Genomic DNA, 27302 nt, shown 5'->3' with positions numbered 1-27302 from the left:
TTTTTACTGCAAATAAGAAATAACAATGCCAAATTCAACTATGAGCTCAAACCTTTACACAAGTGTCTTATTTCAGGCATCATTGGAGAAAGTGTCTTCTATTATAATACAAATGCATATCGACAAAAAAAAACCAACCATGAATGAACTATATTATCCACAAAGTAAATATATTTCACAAACCTGTATAAGACAGTAATGTATGTTATTGGAGATGGAATGAAATTCTACATTGGCGCCCTGCTTCCAGTGGTTGAAGAATGGAGACACTCCTTGATCATCTCCTGAATCGTTCTCTTCATTAACCTATTCTTCACATTGGTAAGCATGTTTCGGTAGAACACCTCCATCCAGTTGAGTGTCCCACGGTCTGCTGATTCCAATATATTCTCCCATTCCTTGGCAATATCATAAGTACCCGAGTTCAGCAGTGACCGTGGCAAATCTTTCTCGTCAAAAGGTTTCCCAAAAATAGAGCCATGTAGTATGCTAGCATATCGTTCCATGAGAGTCAATTTTGACTGGAGATGCCGCACCTCTTCCATAGCTAAAGATAACTTTTTGTCTGTTTCCTCCAATCCTTCTTGCAAGACTTCATCGAGTGGTGGCCACATCACGATACATGGATCAAAGCTGTCGATTACATTACCTCTTCCAAGAACACCACTCCATCCTCTACCCCAAGCCCAAAGCTTATATCCATCATGAGCAGCAAGAACTGTATGGGCTGCCCCACACGCAACTTGTACTGGGCTCACAAACCTATGACCATATAACTGCTCATCACATGGAATCCTAAGAGGAAAGACTGCATCACCAGCATCTGTCCCAGTAAAACTGGCATCTGGGCATAACCCAAGACCCTTTTCCATACCCCATGACCATACGTCTCCCTCCGAGGAAATGACACACGTGTGGAATAATCCACAATCAACAGAAATCAAGAACACATCTAGTGGCAGTTTCTTCACAGGTTCCGGTAAGGACGTGCTATTGGTGGTTCCGTGTCCGAGCTGCCCATTATTCCCAAGACCGAAAGTCCAACAAATAGATTTTTTCTCGAAGTGAGATGAGTTGACCTTATTGTGGGTGAGTACAGTGGTATGAAATGCCCCACATGCAACCTCATAAGCAGTGAAAGGGCTTTTAAGGTTAAAAGTCTCCACCATTTCAGGGTTCAGCCTACTCTCCAAGTCTCCCAGACCCAACTGGCCATGGTTATTATTACCCCATGAATAGCATATGAGATCAGACCCCATAAATGTTTCTCCAGCACTTACTAGGGCAACAACATGTTCGTTTCCACATGCCACCTTAACAACAGTGCGGCCATGGAAATCCCAAACAGGGAGGGGAACAGAGCTGCTAGTGAGAGAGAACTCTCCATTGCTGCTTTTGCTCGGCTGTGGGCAGTTTCCCCATATCCAGAGGGCCCCAATGCTATCAATTGCCAATGACATCATCCCTCCTGCTTGGACAGAAAGAACCTGCAATACAAATTCAATTTTTTAGAGCTGCTAGTGGCACCCCAACTTTTGCTTATTACACCCCAATTTCTTAAATTATTTCATCACCCCAATTAAAGATTAAAACACATTATTCAAAAATAAGAAAGACTTGGCTCAAATTATTAATTGAACATTACAAAACACTACAACACTCATTCAAACAATTTCAGTAGCTGTTTTCAATTATGATTAGGCTCATATAAATCCTAAACCCAAAAAATAGAAATCAAATATATAAAAAAAATATGAGAGGGCTTCTATTTGCACCCCAACCTTTACTTATTCTCAACCATTAATTTGCTTTCTTTATTTTTAATTGGGGTGGAATAAGTAAAAGTTGGGGTGCCAATAGCAGCTCTCTTAGTTTTTCATGATGGCCAACTTTGTGACTGTACAAGGAGAGCTCTTAACTTTACTTGTCTGTTTCAATGCAGGATCATCTGTTCAATGGGATCTTTTTTTTTTTTGTTTTCCTTGATTTTGTCTTTAGATGGGAATGGGATTCATATTGTTTGTTTAGGGTGATTTTTGGTTCTTGTCTGTCATGATTTTTGCTGCATTTTTGGAAATCTCAACTTACAAGGAGGGTGCCCTTTCCTCATTGTTTTTGTTTCTTTGATCTTAAGAAAATATTTTTTACCTAAAAAAAAGGTGATTGAATTTGTTACCTACCTTCAAATGTGTTTTGCAGTCTGTACTTGATTCATCTGTCAAGGAATCAGGAGAGCCCAACTCGAGGAACTGCTCTAATAAACATGGAACTGAAGAGTTCTCCACATTGACACCAAGCTGGCCGTCCATGCATCTGTCAAAGGAATAACAACTAGAGGAACCTATCATAGAGAAGATTAACATTGAAATGTTCCAATTGTTCCTGTGTCGCATACACCAAAAGTGGTAAAATATCTACTATGAAGGATACAGACATTATAGCCCCAACACCAAACTGATCCATCATCTGCAATTGGAATGATAAGGGATCAATTTTTTGAATAACAAGGATAGTATAGGCCAATAATATTGCAACGAGGAAAAAACAAAGTGACATATAATGATAAAACTAAATTTTTTCTAAAGGGATGTTATAATTGGATGGATTGTGCAAACTGTGCACAGTGATTTCTATTGTGGTTTTGTCACTGTGGGTAACCTGAGATGTTGTGACTCCCCGATTTGACAAGACTTACGTAGAGTGGAGTTCTGTCAGGCGCCAACACTTGCATGCTTGTTGCTTGCGGCTCATTGCTTTTTGGCTTTTAGACTCGCTTCGGCAACTTCACTCGTTGGGTGAGGCAATGAAATTGTTGATCATTTCATTCTCCAACCAGTATTTCTATTCCCGGTGATCCTATCCCGCTAAACACGTATCTTTCTTTTCATTTTATGTATCCCATGGGCGTATAGACGAAGTAGTAATTATAACCAAGTAGGTTTCAAAATGAAATAACCCATTAAGTAGAAGAGTCAACAACACGCACACGCAAGAAAGACGGTCTTTCGGTTCATCGGCCTGGTCTTTCACTTGTACATACATTATATGTAAAGCTAGTCTATTACAGGTGCTTTTCCCACTTATGGGTTTGTAGCCTCTCGGTCAACTGCCTACGCCGCCTCTACTCATGCAAGATGGCACCCGTGCCTATGCTTCTACGAACTATGGCATCCCTGCTCCCAGGGAAACCTCTAGTTTTATAACGTTCATATCCTATTTTCAAGTCGTTTTGTCTTGCGAATCTTCACTTTCTATGACTGTGAAACCAATTAGTTGAACATCGACGAAAGCCAGCCATAATAGACCATAGTGATCCATGATGGCCACCGAACATCTGGCTAGAGTGGATGGAGGAAAGGATTAACTAGTTGCATGGATTAGCTCTCCTCATCCCAACTTGAAGAATGAAAGCATATGAGCTACAAATACAACCTTATAAAATTGTCGAAGGCAAAGAAAACACCCAAAAACAAGTTGGTGTTCAAGTAGAAAAATGAAGAGAATAGCTTATAGTCACGTTACGAGCCAAGGTTGGTTGAGAAGGGTTTGGATAATATAAAAAAAGGTATTGATTTTGATGAAAATTTTAATCCGTTGTAAAAATCTCATTGAGTGTAGGATAGGTTTTGATAACAAACGCGAATTTAGAAATTGAGGGAGTTGATATCAAGTCAACCTTTGTAAATAGTGATTTGGAGGAAGAGATTTATAGGGAGAAGCCAAAATGATTTAAGGTCAAGGGCAAGGAGAGCATGGTTTGCTAAGAAAAAGAATGTATGGGGGTTTAAACAAGATCTAAGAAAATGTTATAGGAAGTTTGATTCATTTATGGTGGATTATGAGTACAAAAAGAATAGGTTTAGTTATGTATCTATTAAAAAAATAGTAACTTTTATTATCCTTTTTTTCTTTATGCTGAAAACATGTTGACCATTGGATAAGAAAATGAATAAAATTGACATGTAGAAGCAAGAGTTGAGGAAGAACTTTTCCATGGACTTGGGATTGGCTAAGAAAATCTTGGGAATGAAAATCTCTTGTGATAAGAAAGCTGAAAAGTTACGGATATCACAAGAAAGATATATTGAGAAAGCGTTTGATAGGTTCTACATGGAAAAAAAAAATTGGTTGGTTCTCCCCATAGATTGGCCATAAGAAGTTTGATGTACAGGAAGCCACACATTGCACATGTAGTTCATGGTGTAACATTTCTAGCTAATTCTTCCAAGGAGAACAAGACAATAGTTAAGTGGATTCTCATGTATCGCATGGGGTCATCCAAGATGTGTTTGCACATTGGAAGTGGTAAGATTGTACTGAAAGGTTGAACTTAGATCCATAGCTCAAGTTATTGACAATTTGACACATTGCAATGGAGCTTTGAGGCCATGAACTCAAGTCCAGCTTATCCATAAAATAAAATAAGATAAAAGGTTCACTAAGAGTATATGCAGATGTAACTGTGCAGGAGACATTGGTTATAACAAATTTAGGTAGTCTCATGGAAATTCGAATTGCCGAAGTTATTTGGGACAGTTATTTGACCTCATCTACTGCATAGCTAAAATACATTGCTATCATCGAAACTTGCCAAGATATATTATGGATGAAGAAATTCTTTCAAGTGAAACAAAACAGGTTGGTTTCTACTGTGATAGTAAAAATTTCATTAACTTGAGTGAGATCCAAGTTTTCGTTCTAAATGCATTGATGTGAGATACCATTGGACTCAAAATGTTATAGAAAAGAAACTGTTGCAATTTGATACATCCATACTGACTAGAATGGTGCAGATATGATGACTTTGTCCTTACTCAAGGACAGGTATGAGCTTTGTAGAAGCATGGCAAGTTCGAGTATGATAGAAACCCACTCATGATTCGGGATGGGAGGGTTGTGGGGTTCCTTCTTTCTATGGAAGTGGAACCCAAAAACCTTTGGAAAGAGTACTCCTAACGAATGTGGTGTTGTTTGAATTTGGGTTGGGTTTGTGAGAGTTATCAATACTCACTTCTTTCCAACTATTTTTTGGTGATGGGCTTAGCTTGGTGAATAAGCCATCCACTGTGTTGGACTTTCGAATTATTTCTTCCATGTTTGAGAGTGGAAGTGCGCAAGATAATAGTTTTCAGGCTATACTTTTGTAATAAGAGAAGAGAAAGAAGTTCAATATCTTAGTGGCGATTTTCGAAATCATACTGTGCTTACAGATTTTCTTTTATAATTGAACTTTAGTGTTAGGGCATCAGAGAAAGAAAAGAAAAGAAAAGAAAAACATCGGATGGCCTATCAATATAAACATATAACAATAACATAATCAATCCTACGATAGTTTGACTAGTTGCAAACCATAGTTTGAATTTGAAATAAACCAATGATGATAATAATCAGATCAATGAACTCTTTAGAGATAAGTGGGCCACAGTTCTGACCAGCATAAAAAATCAAAATAGACCCATCATCATCACCAATCATTGACAAAGTTTTATCCCATTACATATAAAGAGAGCTTCTATTAACACACCAACTTTTACTTATGACACATCAATCTATATGTAGATAATGACTTAATTTCATAAGGGTTGGTTGTTGTAAGCATGGCTTAAAATCTTGTTTCAGTTTGTCGGAAAACCGAAATGATACTGAAACAAACCCGAAACAGTACGAAACATTCCGAGACATACATAGCTTCAAATTGGAATGTCTATGAAATCTTACTCAAAAGACTGTGATCAAGAGGCATGGGTCAGTTTGAAGACATGGGACACCTCAATTATTTATCAAAATATGGAGGGTTTTAAAATAAATAACTCAATTTTTTAAGAAAGACCAAGGTCAAGGGCAACACTTTCGTTGTTTCTCTAAAGAAAAAAAAAAGTCAAGAGGAAGAAGACGACCTTACCTGGAATGTTGGCACAAATCCGGAAAAATCACGGAACCACCCAGGTCCTCTCTCTCTCTCTCCTTCTTCCTTCTTTATTTTTTCAGACAAATCTGCGAAAATTTCGTATGTTTTGAGTTGAGGATTGTTTTGTCTTGTTTTGGTGAAAACTCAAAACGTTTCATACAAAATGGTAAGAAATTTTAAACCATGGTTGTAAGTAAAATTTGGTGTGCCAATAGAATTAAATTGTACAAGAATGGCCCACTGGATTATTATCCCTAAATTATAACAATAATATAATTGATCCTGCTGCATACTTATAACTTAGAGAAATTATATTGCCACACCAGTTTTTCTTACGACACACCTATAATAAAGGTAATGGATTTCTAGGATGTGAGGATAGTCGATATAAATTTTCCTCTTAGACACCCCATTTTCTAACTTCAGCTAAAAACGAGGGAAGGAAGAGAGAAACTTCATTTTTTTTTCGTTGAGCTCTTCTCGATCGTTTGTTCTATTTAAATGCAATTTATAACCCCAAACCTAGAGCTTAATCCTTGCATCCCTTTCTTTGTTCTTCCAACGACTTTAAGAAATAATAACAAGCTGCCTACAACTATCCAATTGATGCAGGACTATGAAACTAACTAAAATGATAGTTCTGAGATTACGAGAAAAAAATTATCAAAGACAATGAATATCATAAGCTATCAGATTCTATCACAAAGAAATAAGAAAAGTCATGTAAATAGCTAACAAATAATTCTAGACAATGTTTTAAGTCCCGCCAATCTAAATCTAAAATATTAAATTGAGGGATCTTATAGAAGATAGAACTTCCAACTAGCCTAGGGTATTAGTCTAACAATATCTAAGAAGATCTAGAAAATTAGGGTTCCTAAAGTTAAATATAGGGTTGGAATAAGGTTAGAATAATAAAAATAAGGATTTTAAGATGGTCTATGCTTGCTGTAAATTATTGGACAGCAAATAGGAATGATTTATTAGTTGATTTTGGTCAACTAGACAAGGGTTTTTTGACTGGTTTGGGCTGGGCAGCAACATGGTACTTTTGGGAAGGGTTTTGGTAGGTTCTAGTATGTGTAAGATCTCTTAAAAGACGTTGGTAAGGGCTCACCTAGGGCTTAGTAACAGAAAAATCACAGAAAACTATGAAAATATGATGAAAAGAAGAAGAAAATTAGACTTTACCTACAAACCAAGAAGAAAATAGAAGAGTTAGATGATTATTGTTCACCGAGATGAATGTCCCAACATTAAAGATAGGAAAATCAGAATTCTGTAAATTGTATTAAAAAAGTTCCATAAAATAATATAAAGATGTCCTTAAATAGTACAAACAAAACCCTAAAGAGAAAAGACCTAAGCTACCCAAAAGATAAATTACAAAAATTATCTATTTTTCGTAACTTTCTCTCTCCTAACATTTCAAACCTTAAAAACTTAAATAAAAAGACAACCTAAAGTTACTAAACTACCCTCAAGCATCTATACTATGACCATGGGCCAATAAAACATGAAAATAAGCCACAAAAAAAAAAAAAAAATTTCCCAAGTATGCTAACATTATGGTCACATGTTGGTCATTCTAATTCAACCAAGGGAGAGATCGCTGCTTCCCAACCAATGGGTGGGTGAGCCCTCCCTTGGGATGAGAACGAACGATTGGGGGAGAAAGAACCTTCACTGGGACCGAAAGAAAGAAAGGACGGGGGACACCGATACCGCAAGATGGCATCAAAGGCGTAAGGTGTTAGGTTAAGTCCCGCAACAAGCGCAACCCTCGTGTTTAGTTGCCACACCAGGACTTTTTTTATTCTTCTTCAACCTTTCTTCGATAGGCTCAGAGGTATCAACCCTATGATATTCGCATGGGGCTCCTCGTTGAATCTTTTCTTCAAAGTTTGGCGACCAAGTCACGCTCGTCGGTGACTTTTCAAATCGATAATAAATGGTATCCGTACGCCCAACCACACACTGAACAATTCTACCAAGTCCTCCTCGATCCAAATAAAACCCATATGTACTCTCCAATGTGGAGTCTTCAAAAGATCTTGCACATTGGGTCCTCAAGTCCTCTTTGTAGCTATCACCAATCCACAAGAAAGCTTGTGATTTCCTTCTCCTATGGTAATATTTAGAGGGTGATGATCTAATGTCCCCATCAACTCCCCCTGATTGAGAAAATTTAGCCTTTAATCCAAGTGACATAAAACTATGGTATTGTTCCAAGAGATCCGGGTCAATCTTTTGCAACTCTTCCTCTATAATCCAAGTGCAATCTGAATCTGGCCTATTCTTCTACTTAACTAGACATTTTTGATATCTTCCATGTCGGGTTGAAACCACTTGATCGCTTTTGAGGTATAATAGGTGTGAGAGGCAAAGGTATGAAACTTTGTGATGGAAAATGCCATGGGTCATGGGTTGGGTCAGAAATAGAAGTAGAATGACTAACATGATGATCATGAGACAAATTATTGGGTGGTATTGTTGATCATTGAAAAGGCACAGGATCTTCCACATTAAATGTGAACTAATTCCCATGTCAGATGGAAGCTCTATCACATACGCGTTAGTACCCACCCTTTTCAATATTTTAAAAGGTCCAGCACTACAGGCTTGCAACTTCTTGAGGGAATCGCTCAGGTCTAATACGAATCATCACATAGTCACCTACTAGAAATTCCTTAAACCTACGGTGTGAATCAGCATGCATTTTATAATTTTCATTATTCAAGGTAATTATCTTCCTAATCTCATAATCCAATTCATGAATATGTTGTGCAAATGATTGTGTTGACTCATATGACCTGTGTGAAATTGCCATAGGGATGAGATCAATAGGTGTCATAGGCTTGTAACCATGAACTACTTCAAATGGACTCATGCCTGTGGTCCTACTGACAGAACTATTATACGCAAACTCAGCTATGGACAATATAGAATCCCATGATTTAATATGATCACTTACAAGACATCGCAATACATTTCCTACACTCCTATTGACCACTTCAATTTGACCGTCTATCTGTGGATGGTGTGCTGAAGAAAATTGCAATCTAGTACCCATCATATGCCATGATGTTTTCCAAAAGTAAATCATGAACCTAATGTCCCTATCAGATACTATGGTCTTTAGTAATCCATGCAAATGAACCTCTTCAAAAAATATTTTGGCCACATTAGCAGCGTTGGAGGTTTTGGAACAAGGTAAGAAATGAGCCATTTTAGAAAAATGGTCCACTACTACAAAGATGGAATCATGCTTCCTGATGGTCTTGGGAAGCCTAAGCACGAAGTGCATACTAATATCTTGCCACGGGGTAGTGTGGCACTGGCAAAGGGGTATACAACCCAGTATTCGGCTTTCTCTATTTTGCCATTTGACAAGTACGACATTACCTAACAATTTTGGCTACATCTCGTTTGAGACTTGGCCGATGAAATCTATCCTCAACAAGGACAATAGTCTTATCTTGCCCAAAATGTCCAACCGCCCCACTAGAGTAGAGTTCCCAAACGAGAAAATCTCGCAATAAGGTACGGGGAATGCAAAGTTTAGTGCCCTTAAACAGGTAGTCATCCTATAGAGCAAACCCATTGTTATTTCTCGCTAGATCATTCATAAGTAAAGTGTAAAGTTCCCAAAATCTATGACGTGGAATATTTATCTTTTAATCGCTCAAACCCGATTACTTCAACACTCATAGAGTGTACTAATGCAATCCTACGACTCAATGCATCCACTGGCCTATTCTCTACTCCCGTTTTATATTTTAACACAAAAGTGTACTCTTGTAGAAATTCAATTTCGCATGTCTTGGGTTAAATTTCTTTTGGAAACTAAGGTACCTAAGAGCTTCATGATCTGAGAATAACATGAATTCTTGCGGCAATAGGTAATGTCACCAATATTGTAAAGATTATACCATAGAAAATTCCTTGTCATAAGTAGAGTATTTTTGTCTTGTTTCATTCAATTTCTTACTAAAATAGGCAATTGGATGACCTTATTGACTCAATACTCCACCTATGCCTACCCCGGATGCATCACATGCAACTTCGAAGACTTTGCTAAAATCTGGAAGGCGCATGACGGGAGCTTCCGTCATCCTCGATTTAATCTTCCTAAATGCTTTGGCTGCGACATTAGTCCATCTAAATTCCCTCATTTTTATACAATTTGTGATAGGGGCCATGATGGAGTTGAATCCTCAAATAAACCGACGGTAGAATGTAGCTAGACCGTGGAAGCTACAACATCGTGTATATTCTTTGGTTCGGGTCAGCTAACTATGGCACCCTTTTAAGAAACTGCTGACATCCCTTCAGAAGAAACTATGAAACCTAAGAAGATAACTTGATTGGACATGAATGAACACTTCTTTCGGTTTGCAAATAATTTCTCTTTTGTAAGTACATCACAAGTTTGCCTTAAGTGGTCTAGGTGTTGTTATTTGGATTTACTATAAATCAAGATATCGTTGAAGTAAACTACCAAGAACTTGCCCATGAAAGGCCTCAACGCCTATGTCATTACCCTCATAAAAGTACTTGGGCCATTGGTTAACCTGAAGGGCATGACTAACCACTCATAAAGACTATCCTTCGTTTTAAAGGCAATCTTCCATTCATCCCCAGGACAAATGCGGATCTGGTGGTATCCACTTTTAAGATCTATCTTTGAGAAGATTGTGGCGCCTGCCATCATATCCAACATATCATCTAGTTTTGGTATAGGAAACCGATATTTGGCCGTGATTTTATTAATTGCTCTACTATCCAAACACATATGCCAAGATCCATCTTTATTTGGTGTAAGGAGAGCAGGCACAGCACAAGGACTCATACATTCTCTCACAAATCCCTTTTGTAAGAGTTCACGGATTTGCTTCCTCAACTCTGCGTGTTCAATTGGATTCATCTTATAATGTGGTAAATTGGGTAGAGTTGCTCTAGGGATTATATCAATTTCATGTTGAATGTCATGCATGGGAGGGAGTTCATTAGGCAATTCATCAGGGAAGATATACTGGAATTTCTGTAAAATGGGCAGTACTTCTTGTGGTACTTCCAAGTTGGACTCTTGTGAGGCTTCTTTGGTGGTCAAAACATAAATGGTAACCTCATCCTTTGTCTCCCTCTCAAATTTTGTGGGACTGATAATATGAAGGGCTTTAGAATTATTCTTTTGTTTACCCTTACTCAAATTTTTCTTTCCCCACTATGTGGGTTTTGGATTGGAGAGGATTCAACTTAATCCTTTTGCCCTCATAGGTGAATGAACACTAATTCATTCTGCTGAATAGTATTACATCTCAATCATATAACCAAGGCATATCCAAAATGATGTGACCCAAATCCTTAGGCACAACAGCACACCACACTGTCTTTGTAAGAACCAATTTCAATAGGAACCTGACACCGTTGGGAAACAAGAATAGATGATGTATCAACCCACGCAACTCGATATAGTTAAGGGTGGGCTACTCGCTTCAATCCTAAACAAGAATTAGTAGAGGAAGCAACTACATTTGTGCAACTCCCGTTGTCGATGATTAACTTACAATTCTTATCACCACACTTGATGTATGTGTGGAAGATAGAAGACCTTCGTCAATCATCATTTTCTTTTATCTCGGCTAGCGCACACCTAACAACCGTGGCCCTCGTCATGTCTCCTGGGAGATCCTCAGTATCCTCGCAATCCTCAACACTAGCTCCACCCGTGGGCTCATAAAATTCTTCATCAAACTCACCTTGGTCATTTTCCTCTATCCCCTCAATCAGTAACACACTTTGTTGGGATTTCTCGAGGGACATTTGCTTTGAAAGTATCCAAATCCTCCACAATTGAAGCATTGTAACTGATCATTTCCCCTGGAACTTCCACTAGTTATTCCCTTCCCCTTGATATATCTAACATTGGGTGGATTACTAGAATTTGTTCAAGGTAGTTGATTTCCGAAAATTGGTTTCACTCTCGTAGGGACATACTTGGCAATAGTCTCACGGGAGTCGACTCTCCTCACGAATTCAGGTTTTATGTACCGTTCTAGTTTTGGCAAAATTTGATAAGCATGATCTAAACTACTCACATCATAGGGTATGAACTCTTTTTAAAGCTCTGGACATAAGCCCATTCTAAATCTAAGGAGGATCACGCAAGGACTTGCATTGACATCACAATGCATCATCTACTCATCAAATTTCACGATTTATTCATTGGCAATCATAGATCCCTGGTGAAAGGTTTGCCATTGGTCTAAAAGCCTCTCTTGATAGGACAAGGGAAGATATTTCTCCTTGAGCTTCTCTTTCATCTCAGCCCAATTGACAATGGGATACTCATTAGCTCTCTCAATTTTACATTCAACATTAGTCCAATGGAGCTTAGCTTGGCCCACTAATTTCATATTGGCAAACCTCACTCTACAACCTTCAAACATCTCATTCCACTCAAAAAAGTGGTCCATGTCTGATAACCACTCAAGAAAGGCCTTTGCGTCAAGTCATCGATCAAAGTTTGGGGCCTCAATCTTGACGCTACACATAACTCTATCATCGGGATCATAAGGATCTCAAACCTCAACATGCCATGGTGGAGGTAATCTACCTCGTCCGCCTCGACTTACCGAACCTCTACCTTGGCCGCCCATATTTCCCTTTATGTCATCTAAGGCATCAAGATTATTCTGTAAGGCAAAATCCAACACGGTCAAGCGAGCATTGATCTCAATGGTATTTTGAGCCACACGTCCTGAAAGACTGCTATTACTCAGGTAAGCTCAGCGAGATCCACTAAAGGGTGATCACCCTTAAAACTACGAGTCGACATTTGTGCAACCTAAGAATCGATGTTGTCCTAAAACTTAATGCAATGCACATAAAAATTTATATGAATCCTATTTCAGATGTGTGATGATAAAACCCTAAGTAAAACCTATGTGCTCTAATACCAAATATGATGCAGGACTATGAAACTAACTAAAATGATGATTCTCAAATTACGAGAAAAAAATTTATCAAGGACAATGAATATTATAAAATACTGGATTCTACCACAAAGAAATAAGAAAAGTCGTGTAAATAACTAACAAATAATTCTAGATAATGCTTTAAATCCCGCCAGTCTTAATCTAAAATATTAAATTGAGGGATCTTATGGAAGGTAGAACTTCCAACTAGCCTATGGTATTAGTCTAACAATATCTAAGATCTAGAAAATTAGGGTTCCTAAGGTTAGATGTACGGTTGGAATAACGTTAGATTAATAAAAATAAAGATTTTAAGATGGTCAATGCTTGCTGTAAATTATTGGATAGCAAATAGGGATGATTTACTGGTTGATTGAGGTCAACTAGACAAGGATTTTTGGACTGGTTTGGGTTAGGCAGCAACATGGTAGTTTTGGAAAGGGTTTTGGTAGGTTCTAGTATGTGTAGGATCTCTTAAAAAAATTTGGTAAGGGCTCACCTAGGGTTTAGTAACAAAAAACTATGAAAATAAAATGAAAAGAAGAAGAAAATAGAAGATTTAGATGATTCTTGTTCACCAAGATGAATGCCCCATCATTCAAGATAAGGAAACCAGAAATTCTATAAATTGTATTAAAAAAAACTCCATAAAATAACATAAAGATGTCCTTAAATAGTAAAAACAAAACCCTAAAGAGAAAAGACCTAAGCTACCCAAAAGATAAATGTCAAAAATTATCTAATTTTTGTAACTTTCTCTCTCCAAAAATTTCAAAACTTAAAAACTCAAGGTCATTCTAATTCAACCAAGTCCTTGATCCAAATGCAACCCATTTGCACTCTCTAATGTGGAGTCTTCAAACGATCTTGCACATGGGATCCTCAAGTCCTCTCTGTAGCTATCATCAATCCACAAGAAAGCTTGTGATTCCTTCTCCTATGGTAATATTTAGAGGGTGATGATCTGATGTCCCCATCACCAATGCTCCTCAAATTCCAACAAGTGTAAAGTCTCATTTTCTCTTTCTTCTATGATTAGTATAAGAATTTCTCTACTAGCCATGATTCCGCTTCACCTAAAATCAAAGACAAAGAGAGAGGCGACTATGTGGGCCAAACAAAGAAATGAATTTCTTTAGTTGTTAGCCTAATTGTGAGAAACCCCAAATTGGCACCACAAAAAAAGTTAACCCTAACAAAGAAGTAGGCCATGTCTCTTTTGATTGCTTGCTCCTATGTATATTACCGTTCCAGTGTTTTGCACAATGCTTGTCATGGGACCTCTTGCAATTGCATTTTTTTGATGATGAGTTGCAATCATGCTTCTTGATGAACTAGAATTTGCTTTTCATGGTTCTCAGTGTGTTGCAATACAAGATGTTTATGTGTTCCCATTAGTTGCCTATGCATGTGAAACCTACACCGCAAGATTCATAATCATAAGAACAATATTGACCTTCACAAGATATGTAGCCTATCTTCAGAAGTACTATCATTTATTTTAAATTATTACACATCAAGGCAAAGAAGAAACCCAATTGATAGCCTCCAGATCCAGAAAACCATAGCCCATCTCACCTTAACTCTTGTCGGATTTGACATTCCATCAGCTTTATGACTCAATTTCTTTCTCTCTCTCCCTACTCTATACCCCCATATCTCTATTAGTCCAAGGGTTTTCTTTATTAAAGAAACTAGGGAAGAAGACTAGCATAATGAATGTTGTAGCCACCCCAATTTTTTTGGACTGAGCCCGAAAGTTCAGAGAACCCTACAAGGTAAAGTTTGGCCTACAAAAATCTATCGAAAGACCAAGAGAGGTCCATTTCTGAGGAGACTCAAAGCAAGGAAGCCCAAACTTAACATGGTCCATGCCTTAGGCACGGACCCAAGGGCAGATCCAGGATTTTATTGTTATAGGGGCAAGTTATAGTTAATGGAACAATTGAAGAGCGTGAAGATGAATGGTTTTAGAGAAATTCAGAGGTTTTTGGTTGGAAATTGAAAAAAGGATATTTAGGTCTTTTCCAATTAGTCTATAAGAGAAGGCTAGTCAATAGGCAATGTCATCTTCAAAACTGAAGGGGAGGGGGGGGGGGCAAAAATTGGAGGGAGGTGAGAGGTGGGGGCAAATGAGGCATGTATTTAGTTGAAAATATAAGGTTATCTCAATGTTTTGTGGGGGCAATCGAGGCATGGACTAGGCTAGTTTTTTCCATGGTCATGGGTACCCCAAGCAGGGGCAGATTCAAGAATTTCTAAAATCAACAGGGAGGTACTAATAATTTTTTTTTAAAAAATTTAACATTCTACTGCTTTGCCCCCACAGAAGTTTTGAAAATTTTTCTATTTGTAATTTGCCCCCACAGAAAATCAGAAATTAAAGATTTAAAAAAATAAAATAAAACCTCTACTCCAAGGTTCTAACCTCTCTAGTGTCCGTCTCTTCTCCAAGGCAGGAAGACATCTCGAAATCCCCCTCTATCTCATGATCTACGACTACAAGACCTTCCATTTCCACCTCCAACCATCACTGAAGTCTCTTCTCTAAAATTCAAGAGAGTCTCACAATTTAGAAGCCCTAGACGGCTCCCTCTCCATCACCACCAGCCGACAAGGCGAGAAGAACACCACCGTCACCACGAATTTGAACCTTGAAGAGTTATTTAGTATGTACTCTCTCTCTCTCTCTCTCTCCATAGTGGAGATTTTGATTTTGTGAGACCTTTTTATGTGTGTAAAAGGGGTTTTCAAACCCTAGATGAAAATTGAAGAACACTATGTCAATGGACAAGTAGTCATTGAAGCTGCAAGGGTTTTCCTAGAATCTCGAAAGATTAAACGTGATTACATGATGGGGGCGATTCAAGGGACATATGTAAAACCAATGGTTTTTCAAAACATGGGTTAGAGGTTTTGGATTGAGCTGATTTTTTGCGAGGATGGTCACTATGATGAGATGATCATCCTCACTAAAAATCAGCTCAATCTGAAACTTCTAAATCCATCAAAAGTGATTTATAAATTATTGACAAAAATTGGCAAAATATCGACGGTCCACATTCTAAATCACTTTTAATGGGATTAGAAGTTTCAGATTGGACTGATTTTTTTTTTTTTTTTTGGATAGAGATCATCCTCAAAAAAAATCAGCTCAATCCGAAACTTCTAACCCATATTTTGAAAATTTATTAATGTTACATTGTTTTTACATATGTTTTTTCATATGTCCCTTGATCCTAACCCTTACATGATTCATACTTTGAAACAACTCCATTATCTACTTAGTATGTCACTCGATTTGGAGATCAATTTATTGTAGTACACATGTTTTGTTGCTTACTTGCTCATCTTTTGAACTTCCATGGTTTGTTTGAAGGTTGTTTGTATAATTGTATTGTGTTCATTTTTAATGTATATACGTCGAGTTGCTTTTTTCCAAGAGATTCATAATTTCTATTTCTGATACTAATGATGAAGAATGTGTTATCCATTTTTGGCCTCTCCACTTTTGTGAGAAGTCTGATGGAACAAAAATTATGAAATTTTGGGATGAATATAAAAGTATCCCAGATTGTTTCTAAGGTTACATATCTTGGTTCATCTTCAGTTTCAATACATTTAGAAGTTGATTTCATTGAAAATCACACAGCCTCTAAAAGTTTTTATAGGCCTCAAAAGCACTTGCTGAACATTATCACCAAACAACCCCAACTTTTCATTACACTTGACCCCGGATGACTTCTATAAGCCTTTTCAAGTATTTATCATCTTCCTTCTTTTTTTCGATTATTTGGTAATGGTGCTTAGAGGCACTAAGTTAAGATTGACGAACAAGAAATATCCTAAAAAAATTAGTATGTTAGTTAACTTCAATAATCTATAGAGATGGAGTGATTGGTGAGGATATGATCCATATAATTAGTGTTATTGGAATAAAGTTGAGAGCTTATAAAGCATTAGGTAACCGACTTCTACTGATCAAGGAAATTGTTTACAAGATAACAGTAAGACTAGCATGCTTATGGAGGATAATGTTGGGTAATCAAGAAACAATTTGTTCATTAATCCATTTTATGTCTACAGTTGAAATTAATATAAACCTTGCTAAATTGTTAATGAATATTCCCTTCAAATGTGTTGTGTTTCCTTGCTATCATTGCATAAGTATGAGATGTACTAAAGGCACTGGTGTGTTAATATTAGTCTTTTAAATAAATGATGTGTATATTTTCTTATCCAGTGTGGAAAAAATAATTCAATTAATTGATATGTTACCAGTAAAAGTTGGTGTGTATATTTTGACAAATTTTCTTAATTTATTTATTTATTACTTTTTATATTTTTTACTCAACCAAGTATAATTTTGTAGGAATCTTTCAATTTATCACCAAATCTAAGCTTTGATCAGTCAACGATCAATACTCTTCCAATTTTGTTATTCAAGCATCGAAATTAACTTCAAAGGTATTCACTTTAAACTTATGTCGTTATTTCTTTTTATAAATGTATAAAGGGCGGAGCCCAATTGTTAATTTAGTAATGAAAAATTTATATTTCTTTTATGAATATACAGGGGGGCGGAGCTCTATTATTTACTTTATCAATGAAATATTGCATATACAAGGGGGCAGAGCCCTATTGTTAATTTATTGAAGATATATTGTTATTTTTTTTATAAATATACAGGGGAGCGGAGCCCCATTGTTAATTTTTTGATGAAATGTTATTCCTTTCATGAATATATAGGAGTAGAGCCCCATTTGTTAATTATTGATTATGCTTATAAAGTTATGATGTTATTAACTTTAATTTTTATTGATCATTGAAATTGTTGATTACACAATTGAGATTAGATTAGTTCTTGTTACCTTTCTTTTATATGTAAAACTATTTTTTAATGTTGGATTACATAACTTTCTAGGATAGAATAATATGTATCTTTAATATAAAGAAATATGTTAAAAAATTTGAGATCTAACTAAATAAATTAAATTTGTCAATCAGATATGGATAAATTTCTTATAAGAAAGTCTAATTTGGAACAACCATCCATTACTCGAGAAATGAATGATCCCAATGATGATAACATGTGGCGATGTTCAAAGCATAGTCGTGTTGAAATCAACCTGGAAGATCTTCCTTCGGATCCTGGATTATGAATCAAAATTTTGGATTATAATTCTAATGATCGAGACGAAATTTGAAGAGCGTACTTACAAAAAGGCCCATGTCAACCTCGTGAACATAATTTCCCACAAAGAAAGTTTGGGAAGGTGTCACGTCATTTTAATTCAACTTGGTTTGATAATTTTGGAAATTGGTTAGAGTATAGTATTACGAAAGATGCTGCATTTTGCTTGTGTTGCTATCTGATGAGAGTTGATTTTGAAGAGCAAGTTGGTGGCGATTCTTTCATTGCTGCGGGATTCACAAATTGGAAAAAGAAGGAAAGATTTCAAATCCATGTTGGAGGTCCAAATAGCGCTCATAATAAAGCTTGAAGGAAATGTCAAGATTTAATGAATGAAAATCGACATATTGAAGTTGCTTTTTCTCGACAATTTGCTCAGGCTAGAAATGAGTATCGGATTTGTTTGACTGCAACAATCGATTGTATCCGATTTCTTTTACGTCAAGGATTAGCCTTTCGAGGTCACGATGAATCCGAATCTTCAAGAAATCGTGAAAACTTTATTGAACTCCTACAATTTCTTTCAAATCATAATGAAATTGTCAAAAATGTCATGTTAAAGAATGCTCCAAAAAATCTGAAGATTGTATCTCATGATACACAAAAGGATATCGTGCGTTGTATTGCAAGTGAAACTACCAATATAATAGTCAATGATCTTGGAGATGATTTATTTTCTATTTTGGTTGACGAATCTCGTGATGTATCAATCAAAGAACAAATGGTAGTTTTGATTCATTATGTGGATAAAAAAGGATGTGTTATTGAGCGGTTCCTCGGCATTGTCCATGTTAGTGATACAACGGCTTTATCGTTGAAAGCAGCAATTGAAATATTATTCTCAAGACATGGATTAAGTATGTCAAGATTACGTGGACAAGGTTACGACGGGACTAGTAATATAAGAGGAGAATTTAATGGTCTTAAAAGTCTTATCATGAAAGAAAATCAATCTGCCTTTTATGTTCATTGTTTTGCTCATCAAGTCCAACTGGCACTTGTAGCTGTTGCAAAAAATCACTGTCAAGTTGCTAATCTTTTCAATATTCTTGCTAATTTGTTGAATGTCGTGGGAGCTTCGTGCAAACGTCGAGATATTCTAAGAGAAAAATGCGTTAGTAATATTATTCAAGCATTAGACAATGGTGAAATTTCATGTGGGTGGGTTTGAATCAAGAAACTAGCCTCCAACGAGCTGGTGATACACGTTGGGACTCACATTATGGTACTTTGATGAGCTTGATTTCTATGTTTTCTTCTGTTGTTAAAGTGCTTGTGACTGTTGAAGAAGATGATACAAATTCTGAGCAAAGAGGTGAAGCAAGTGCCTTATTAGATTCTATTCAATCTTTTGACTTTGTATTCATCATGCACTTGATGAAAACTGTTTTGGGAATTTCAAATGAATTGTCACAAGCACTGCAGAGGAAAGATCAAGATATTGTAAATGCTTTGACCTTGGTTAAAGTATCTAAGCAACAGTTACAAACGATGAGAGATATTGGATGGTAATCTTTACTCAATGAAGTTTCTTCTTTTTGTGAAAGACATGATATTATTATACCGAATATGGATGACATGTATGTAGTTCAAGGGCGGCCACGACGTAATGCTGAACAAGTCACAAATCTACACAATTATCATGTAAAATTATTTTGTACGGTGTTAGATTTGCAACTTCAAGAGCTTAATGATCGTTTTACAGAAGGAAACACCGAGCTACTTCTTTGTGTGGCATGTTTGAATCCATGTGATTCATTCTCTACTTTTAATAAGGATAAGTTGATTCGTCTTGCTCAATTTTACCCATCAGAATTTTCTAGCGTGGAACTTATGGCACTTGATAATCAACTTGAGACTTACATACTTGATGTGCGCTCTGACAATGAATTTTTACAACTTAAAGGAATCGGTGGCCTTGCAGAGAAATTAATTAAGACAAAAAAGAATGTTGTATATCAATTGGTGTATTTGATTTTAAAACTAGCTTTGATACTACCAGTGGCAACTGCAACAGTTGAAAAAGCTTTTTCTGCAATGAATATAGTAAAGAGTCGATTGCGTAACCGAATTGGAGATCAATGGATGAATGATTGCTTGGTTACCTATATCGAGAAAGATGTGTTTCATACCATTGATAATGAGATGATCATTCAATGCTTTCAGAATATGAAAACTCTACGGGAGCGATTGTGAAGATTTATGTATACATATCAGTGATTGGATTTTTTTAGAAACGATATGAAAATTGTGTATATATTACAAGTTTATACTTTTTGTAAGTGACAAATTATTGAAAATACATGTAGTAAAAGTTACTTTTTGTATATTTTAAAAATCAAAATTTAATATTATTAATGAGTTCATAGTTGCCCCCACGAAAACAAAATCCTGGCTCCGCCCCTGACCCCAAGGACCTCAATCTTTTTGCTCTGGCTGTGGGTCACCCAAGGATCCTTGAAGTTTTGCTCAGGACCTTGCCCAAGGAAAGGACCAAACTATTTCTTTGTTATTTTCTTGATTTCCCCCTATGTGTTATAGATTTTGTTAAAGTGCTCTTACACCATAAGCCCCTCTAATCCTCTCATTTCCTTCTTAGTCGTGAGAAGATGAGAGTGATTTGCCGACTTTATCCTTGCACTAATCACTCCCTTGAGGTTTCTTCCTTAGTTTATTGTAATTTCATGAGTCCTCAAGGATTGACCTTTGGCTTTTTCAAAAATCCAATTACCTCCCTAACCTTAGTTTGTTGAGACCAATGATTGACCCTAGATACATTCTTCTTTTAGATAATTCTAGACCATGCATCAAGGTTTCAATGTAGTTTGACCACCTTCAAAAGGCATGGACACCTTTAATCCTCCAAAAGAATTCTCTAGAACTTAAGGAGCTATTAGCCTCTTAACCACAATTTGTTGAGAGACATGGGAAAGTACTTGACCGTTAAGACCATCCCTTGAGTAGATAATTGCTTGCCATTGTGACATTTTTTCCCTAGAAGAGTCATTGCCTTTCAAGGGTAAAGACAAATTTATTCCCCAAGAGTTCTCAAGAAACTGTGAGGAGAATTATATTCTTATCCTTTGATCATTTTGATTGGTAAGACTAATAGGATTGTAATTGACCACAAAGGTTGTAATGCCCTGAAATTTTCTTACATATCTCGATGAATAAATTTTATGAAATTTGATGATTATTAATCATAATTGTGATGAAATAGTTTTTTAGTCAATCATGTATTGTTAATTGGTGTGGAATTGTTGGAAAAACATAATTTTGCATGAGCTTGATTTGATATTTAAGTTAGTTGATCCAAAAGAATATTTTAGAAGAATATTTATGAATATAAAGAGTTAATTTATATTTAGTTCTATTAAACCAATTAAGAGAAGTCAACTCTTAAAGTTGTTTATCTCTTGGCTTTTAATTTAGGTGTTGATGTTGATCTCTTTAGGAAGCGAAACTGAATAAAAAACTGGACTAGTTGAATAAGATTTAGGATGCCGATGTATGAAGTTAAGAATTGAATCCAATGAGGTAAGGAACTTCCAATTTCTTAATTGTAGTCATAGATTTGTTTTTAAAATATTTTTGTTTTAAAGTAAATGAGTCATTTCAAAATTTATGTTAAATGTATGTATTTTTAAGGGAAAAAAAAACAAACTCATGCACGTTGGATTAGAATTTTGATATATCGCTATTGTATTTATGTTATAGGATATGGTGTTCTGTAAAATGTTTTAATTTTAAAAGTATTTTTGTTATAAAATTGGTTTTGAATATAAAAAGTCAATAATGTTTCTTATTATTAAACTAATTGGAATGATAGAACACAGTTTTGAGCTAATTGAGCATAGTTTATTATTAATTAGAAACTTGTTTTAATTAACCATTTAGTTTAGAAGTAGGAAATATAGTTGTGAAAAAAAAAAATGATTTTTAAAAGAATTTTAGAAGGAAGAAGATTGAAAATTAAAACAAATTTTTCTATGATTTCAATTATTTGAGCAGGAGAATTATTTTAGGAAAAATTAGATATTTGATGTTTGAGTATTTCATTATGATTTCAAAAATGATTTTATTCATTTTGTAAAGAAAACATCAAGTTTTGGATTGCTGAAAAAAAGGGATTTTCAAAAGAGATTATGATTATTTTATATTAAAGTCACACTGGAAATGTGATAACTTGTGATGTTATTGAGAATGTAATTCTTAGTTGAGTGTGTATGTGGAGTGAGTACCCAATGGTGAGATGCTTCGGCGCATACATCGTGTAAGTCATGAATGCTTCAATTTGAAGATCATGTAAGACACGAAAAAAAGAGGGGAAATGCTTCAGCTCATCATCATGTAACAAGGGAAAAAAAAGAAAAAATGAAATGAAATGAAAAAAAGAAAAGAAAATAAGAGATAGAGGGTGTATTTATGTTGAGTGATAGATTGGATATTCAATTCACATACTTAGACTGTTATTTTTTGTTTCATGTTTTTGAAAAATATAAAAGTTTCATAGTTTGAAAAAAAATGAAAATGTTTTACTTATATATTTTTTTAATGATCTATTAAAGGGTTTGTGAAAGCCTACAAAGTATAACGTATTGTGTCACTTCCAGAGCGATATGTTATTCTAAGATAATAGTTGCGATATCTAATTTCTTATGTACTATAGGATACATAAAAACTTAACATCACAACAGGATTCTAGGAATTTCCTTTCTATCTTTAATGGAGAACAAGAAGTAAAAATAGTTGTATAAATGATAGAATTTTATTGAGGATCACATGCACGCCAGATTGGCATAGAAAAAGATGACTAGTCAATGATCATTAACAGTCTATGGTAGCTAGGAAAGAATGACCCACTTATTTAACCCATTTCTTAAGGCATTTGTCAAAGGCCAACCTGAGCTGAAAAATCAGTCACCCAAGTATGACAAAAACTGGCCATAGAATCAGAAACTAATGGTGGAGTTCCACATTAGTTAAGCATTGGATCAATCGTATCTTGACTAAGATAGTCACATCATTCGTGACCCTCAACTCTCATTATAATACTCCGTCATTGTATGTTATATTATGAGTTGATTTTGTATGTTTCATATTTTAGGATTATGAAAATGTTTATTTCACAGTTATTGAAATCTTTTATACGGATTTTATATTTTAATAAATCTGCATTTTTTACAAATGAATTTATGTGATTAATCTACATATTAGGACTATGATTTAGAAATATACGTTTTTGCTGAGTAACTCCCTTGTTACCCACCCTACCAATCATTTCAGTTTCAGGAAGTTCCAGTGATCGATGATCAACTTTATGATTGTTGCAATTTCAAGATAAGTAGGTTTGCGTATTGTGAGCGTTAGTAGATAAGAGGTCAGTTTATGTTGAGAGAGCAAGTTAATATATTCTTGGCAATAGGTTCCATTATTTCTTTCTGTTGTATATAAATAAAGGGAATTGTGAGATAGGATTTTTGTTTTGTTTATGTATCACATAAATATATGCTTTTGCTGCAATATATAGTATCATTGTTGGAAATTATTGAGTTAAATGTATTTATCACTATATGAAAAATATCTCACACCTCGAAATTTTAACACTTAATCGTGGGGATACGTGTTAGGATTTTGCGGTGTGACAAAGGCCTCTTTGATGAAGGGAAAATAAGGTCATTCTATGTGATTTAGTGCAATTAAGTTGAACTTGTGGTGTGTAGACCTTTATATCCCCAAAAGTCTCCAAAGGCCTATAAATAGAGAACTCTCCCAAGGCAAATTCATACAAACTCCACTTAGTTAAAAGTACATTAACATCATTATCATGTAGTTTAAGCATCTTCATAGGAAAAATAAGATGAGGGAGTATACCCTCATCATGAGGTGATTCCCTACATTTGTAAGTCCATAACAAGTTCCTATGGAACATTTAACATGCATACATACACCCCCCATGCATTCATGAAGTTTTCAAATAGGTAAAAGTTGCAAAGAACACTCCAAACAAATGGAATGTTTCTTAGAACCTTGCCAACAAAATTGAGCTCATCTTTGAGCATATATTTCATAAGTATGCATCATTATTAAAATGCTAGTTTCCAAGGGTGCTAACCTTATGGTTTAGTATTCCTAAATCTAAGCAAACATAAAAATCCCAACTAGTGGGAACATAACATGCACTCACCCACTTAGAAGTTCATGCATCCTCCATGCATACATGCATGCATATATCAACATCATACTAATCATAAAAGTCTTCAAAAAACAATCTAAGTCCTCACATATGGTCAATACCTTGGTAGCCACCAACTTGGTGGGTTGGGTGGGGTGCCTAACACCTTCCCCGTCTTACAACCGAACCTCCTTACCCAACCACTTAGTTGGACCAGTTTTGAGTCATCAAATTCATCAAAAAATGAATTTATAAAACTTTGTTTAGGTGGCCATTCACACCTTAAACTCTTTGAATGGTGGTGACTCTCAAAACCAAGTAGTATTGAGGTTAAGACCACTAAACTTACATATCTACAAATGTCTTTATCCTTTATTGGTCTGCCATGTGAATTGCAATGAGATAAGAATATGTTGGTTTGAAGTATAAGTTCTTTTTAATTAATTGTAAGGCATAGTTCTTAACAAGTATGTAAAATACAAATCAGGTAAGCAAATGGACCAACTACTTGCAAATCACGAGTTGCAAATTCCGCCCCAACCTTTAAAAGATATTTTTTATTTTAAATTCCTACCAATTGCACCTCATTTCAATAAAGGAAAAGCCCCATCTTCAATTAAGAAAAAAAGCTCTCTCTCTCTCTCTCTCTCACTCTCTTTGTCTCTTTGTTTCTCCACTAAAGTAAGAAATACTTGGTTGAGCTGTTCTCTTTCTCTAATGATCTGGTTTTGACTTAAGAGAAATAGACATTCCCTTCAACATTTGAGCAATTGATATATGTATGTATGTAAAGAAAATCCATTAAAAAAGGCGATCGAGGAGACCAGCCAGAAATACGACCAAAAGAAAGACTTTACATATTACAAAAGGAGTCCCATCTAAACACAAAATCCTCAACAAAAAAACAAACCTTTGAAAGCTCCATCTAGCTTACACCAATAAAATAACAACCCAAGAATAAAACAAACCACGTCATAGTGAGATCTCTCCATTCCCAAGAAAATTCTCCTATTTCTTTCCTTCCACACACCCCAGCAAGTGGTTCAACTCCAAACTTTGAGTAGCCATAAGTGCCCCCTCTTCTATATTTATATTTAATATAATTAGGGTCATTTTGGTAAAAAACCAAGAAAATTGCAACCCACGACAGTATATTCACGTTGCTTAGTTTTCAAAATTACAAAAGTATCCTTTCTTACTATATAATCTTCAAAAACCTTTTAATCAATATTTTAAATTACAAAATAAGCCCTTTTATACACGTGCGCTGCACATGTCACCGTCTAGTATAGAGAGAAGAGAAACAGAGAAATGGATGAGATGACCTCATTCATTGAGGCTAAGCTCATCTTCTTTCCATCCAATCCCACTCCTTACAAGCTAGTACTAGACGAGGTTACGGGTCTTATGGTGGATTAGCTATTGCAGTTTTAATTTTGTGGGCAATTTTGATTTTTTTGTCCAAAATAAGAGATAAAACAATTGATGCCTTCTCCATTTTTTCTGAGAGATCGATTGAAAAGAATTTTTTTTTTTCTAGTTTTAATGATAGTTTGTATTGTTTTAACATCTGGATTTCAATAGAAATGATGAATCAATACTTAGTGATGGAGTGCAATCGGTACTAAGGTGATCTGCAATTAGTCAGTCTCTAAATAACAAGAATATCCCCTGTAGTATCGCCAAATTATAATTAAAACAACAAAAAAGCAAGAAATCGGAATTAAAATAAAATAAAATACCCAAAGATAGAAATCAAAGCTAACCTTCTAATGCAAGACTGTGATAAGCCCCAGCCGCGATTTCAACAAACTTGGGTCTCTCTAATTCAGATTTCTTTGCGGAAATTCTAGTTTTTCTTGACGAGTCGAACTCGACTCGGACAGGGAAAAGCTCATCGTCTTCTTTTCCGGTTCCGAGTCGACCGAATGTCCCTCTCCCCCATGAATAAACACTTCCATCACCTGTAATTTCAGATTAAATATCCCCAAAATCCAAATTTAAAAATAATGAAATTGAACTTTTTCTCATTTATTGAAAATTAATACCTGCCAGTGCGAGAGTATGCGCTTCTCCGGCGGCCACTGCAACGATCTTCTGAGATAAGCTGCCTGAATCCGCCATTCATTCAGGAGAAGGAGAACTGGCAGCTTTAGGTGAGTAACCTCTGTAAGATTAGAGGATAAACCCCCACAAGGCAATCAGTCACATAGAGAAGAAGCCTTCAGTTATTTGTCTAAAAAATCAGAGTGATTTAGACATAGGGACCGACTAGTTGCACACCAACATTTAAAATCCTTTATTTTTATAATCTCTATCTTAACCTACTACTTGCACTACAATACTTAACCTTTATTTTAACTTGTAATTTGTTTTTTGTTTTTTTTTCACGTGATCTACTTTGATTGTGTTTTGTGATTGATTTTTTTCGTGTTCTCTTTGGCTCTAACTTAATTAAGGCATTGATTTTCTAATCTTAATCTGAACATGCGTATTTCAAGAAAACGTAACTTTGTAAACATGATTGTGAAACGAAAAACTAATTCTTGCAAAAATTACTAAACTAGCAATAATCCCTCCTTGTGAGGTAATTTCCTCGTATAAGTTCTTAATCAGCTTCATGGAGGGCATTAATCTCTAAATGATGTTGTTCTAGTTTATTTCATTTTTATGGACTTTAAGTTCCTAGTTGTTCTTTTAATTTCATGGCTTAAGAGCTAGAAAATAAATCCTCTATGAGGTAATCTTTTGTTATAAGTGCATTCATGCATACACAATATGCACACACCACACACCTAAAATGCTATGAGCTAAGGTGTAGATCTCCATAGATCCATAGCTAAAAATCTCTAAGCTTACAAAAATAGTCACAATGAGGCACAATGCATGCATAAAGGTCTCTAGTTTTACTAGGGTGGTCTCTAAATCATGGATGCCTCCAAAGGACTAAACTAATAAAAAAAGACTCTCAAGTAAGCACATAAGAGTCAAAGAGAGCTTTCAAACCCAAAAGAGGGAAATTCATATTTCACCTACCACTCTACC

At 35.6% G+C, this 27302-nt stretch overlaps 1 protein-coding gene and 1 pseudogene across 1 annotated transcript; one reads left to right on the top strand and one right to left on the bottom strand.

The window, feature by feature from the left end:
- On the bottom strand, window positions 1-26520 carry LOC147381148 (ultraviolet-B receptor UVR8-like). Its single transcript, XM_086430794.1, has 5 exons — window positions 26306-26520; window positions 26024-26221; window positions 2431-2466; window positions 2181-2305; window positions 1-1487 (listed from the first exon to the last, which is right to left on the bottom strand). Exons 1-5 carry the CDS (start codon window positions 26379-26381, stop codon window positions 228-230), a joined length of 1695 nt encoding a protein of 564 aa, XP_086286920.1. The 5' UTR covers window positions 26382-26520; the 3' UTR covers window positions 1-227.
- LOC147381149 (uncharacterized) lies at window positions 17898-20278 on the top strand (annotated as a pseudogene).
- Window positions 26521-27302: the final 782 nt, after the last annotated feature.

This window comes from Akebia trifoliata, unplaced genomic scaffold, assembly GCF_017979445.1.
Source record: "Akebia trifoliata isolate Shusen 1 unplaced genomic scaffold, ASM1797944v1 Contig00722, whole genome shotgun sequence".
NCBI classification, from domain to species: domain Eukaryota; kingdom Viridiplantae; phylum Streptophyta; class Magnoliopsida; order Ranunculales; family Lardizabalaceae; genus Akebia; species Akebia trifoliata.
Note: the sequence above shows the minus strand (reverse complement) of the source record. Positions and strands in the feature narration are given on the sequence as shown.

Excerpts from the sequence above, each read along its gene's own strand:
- LOC147381148 (XM_086430794.1), bottom strand. The coding sequence starts at position 26,381 with ATGGCGGATTCAGGCAGCTTATCTCAGAAGATCGTTGCAGTGGCCGCC. Across the intron at positions 2,306-2,430 it reads GTGTTGGGGCTATAATGTCT|ACGGCCAGCTTGGTGTCAAT; the intron begins GTATCCTTCATA and ends ACAGATGCATGG. Across the intron at positions 1,488-2,180 it reads ACTGCAAAACACATTTGAAG|GTTCTTTCTGTCCAAGCAGG; the intron begins GTAGGTAACAAA and ends TTTGTATTGCAG.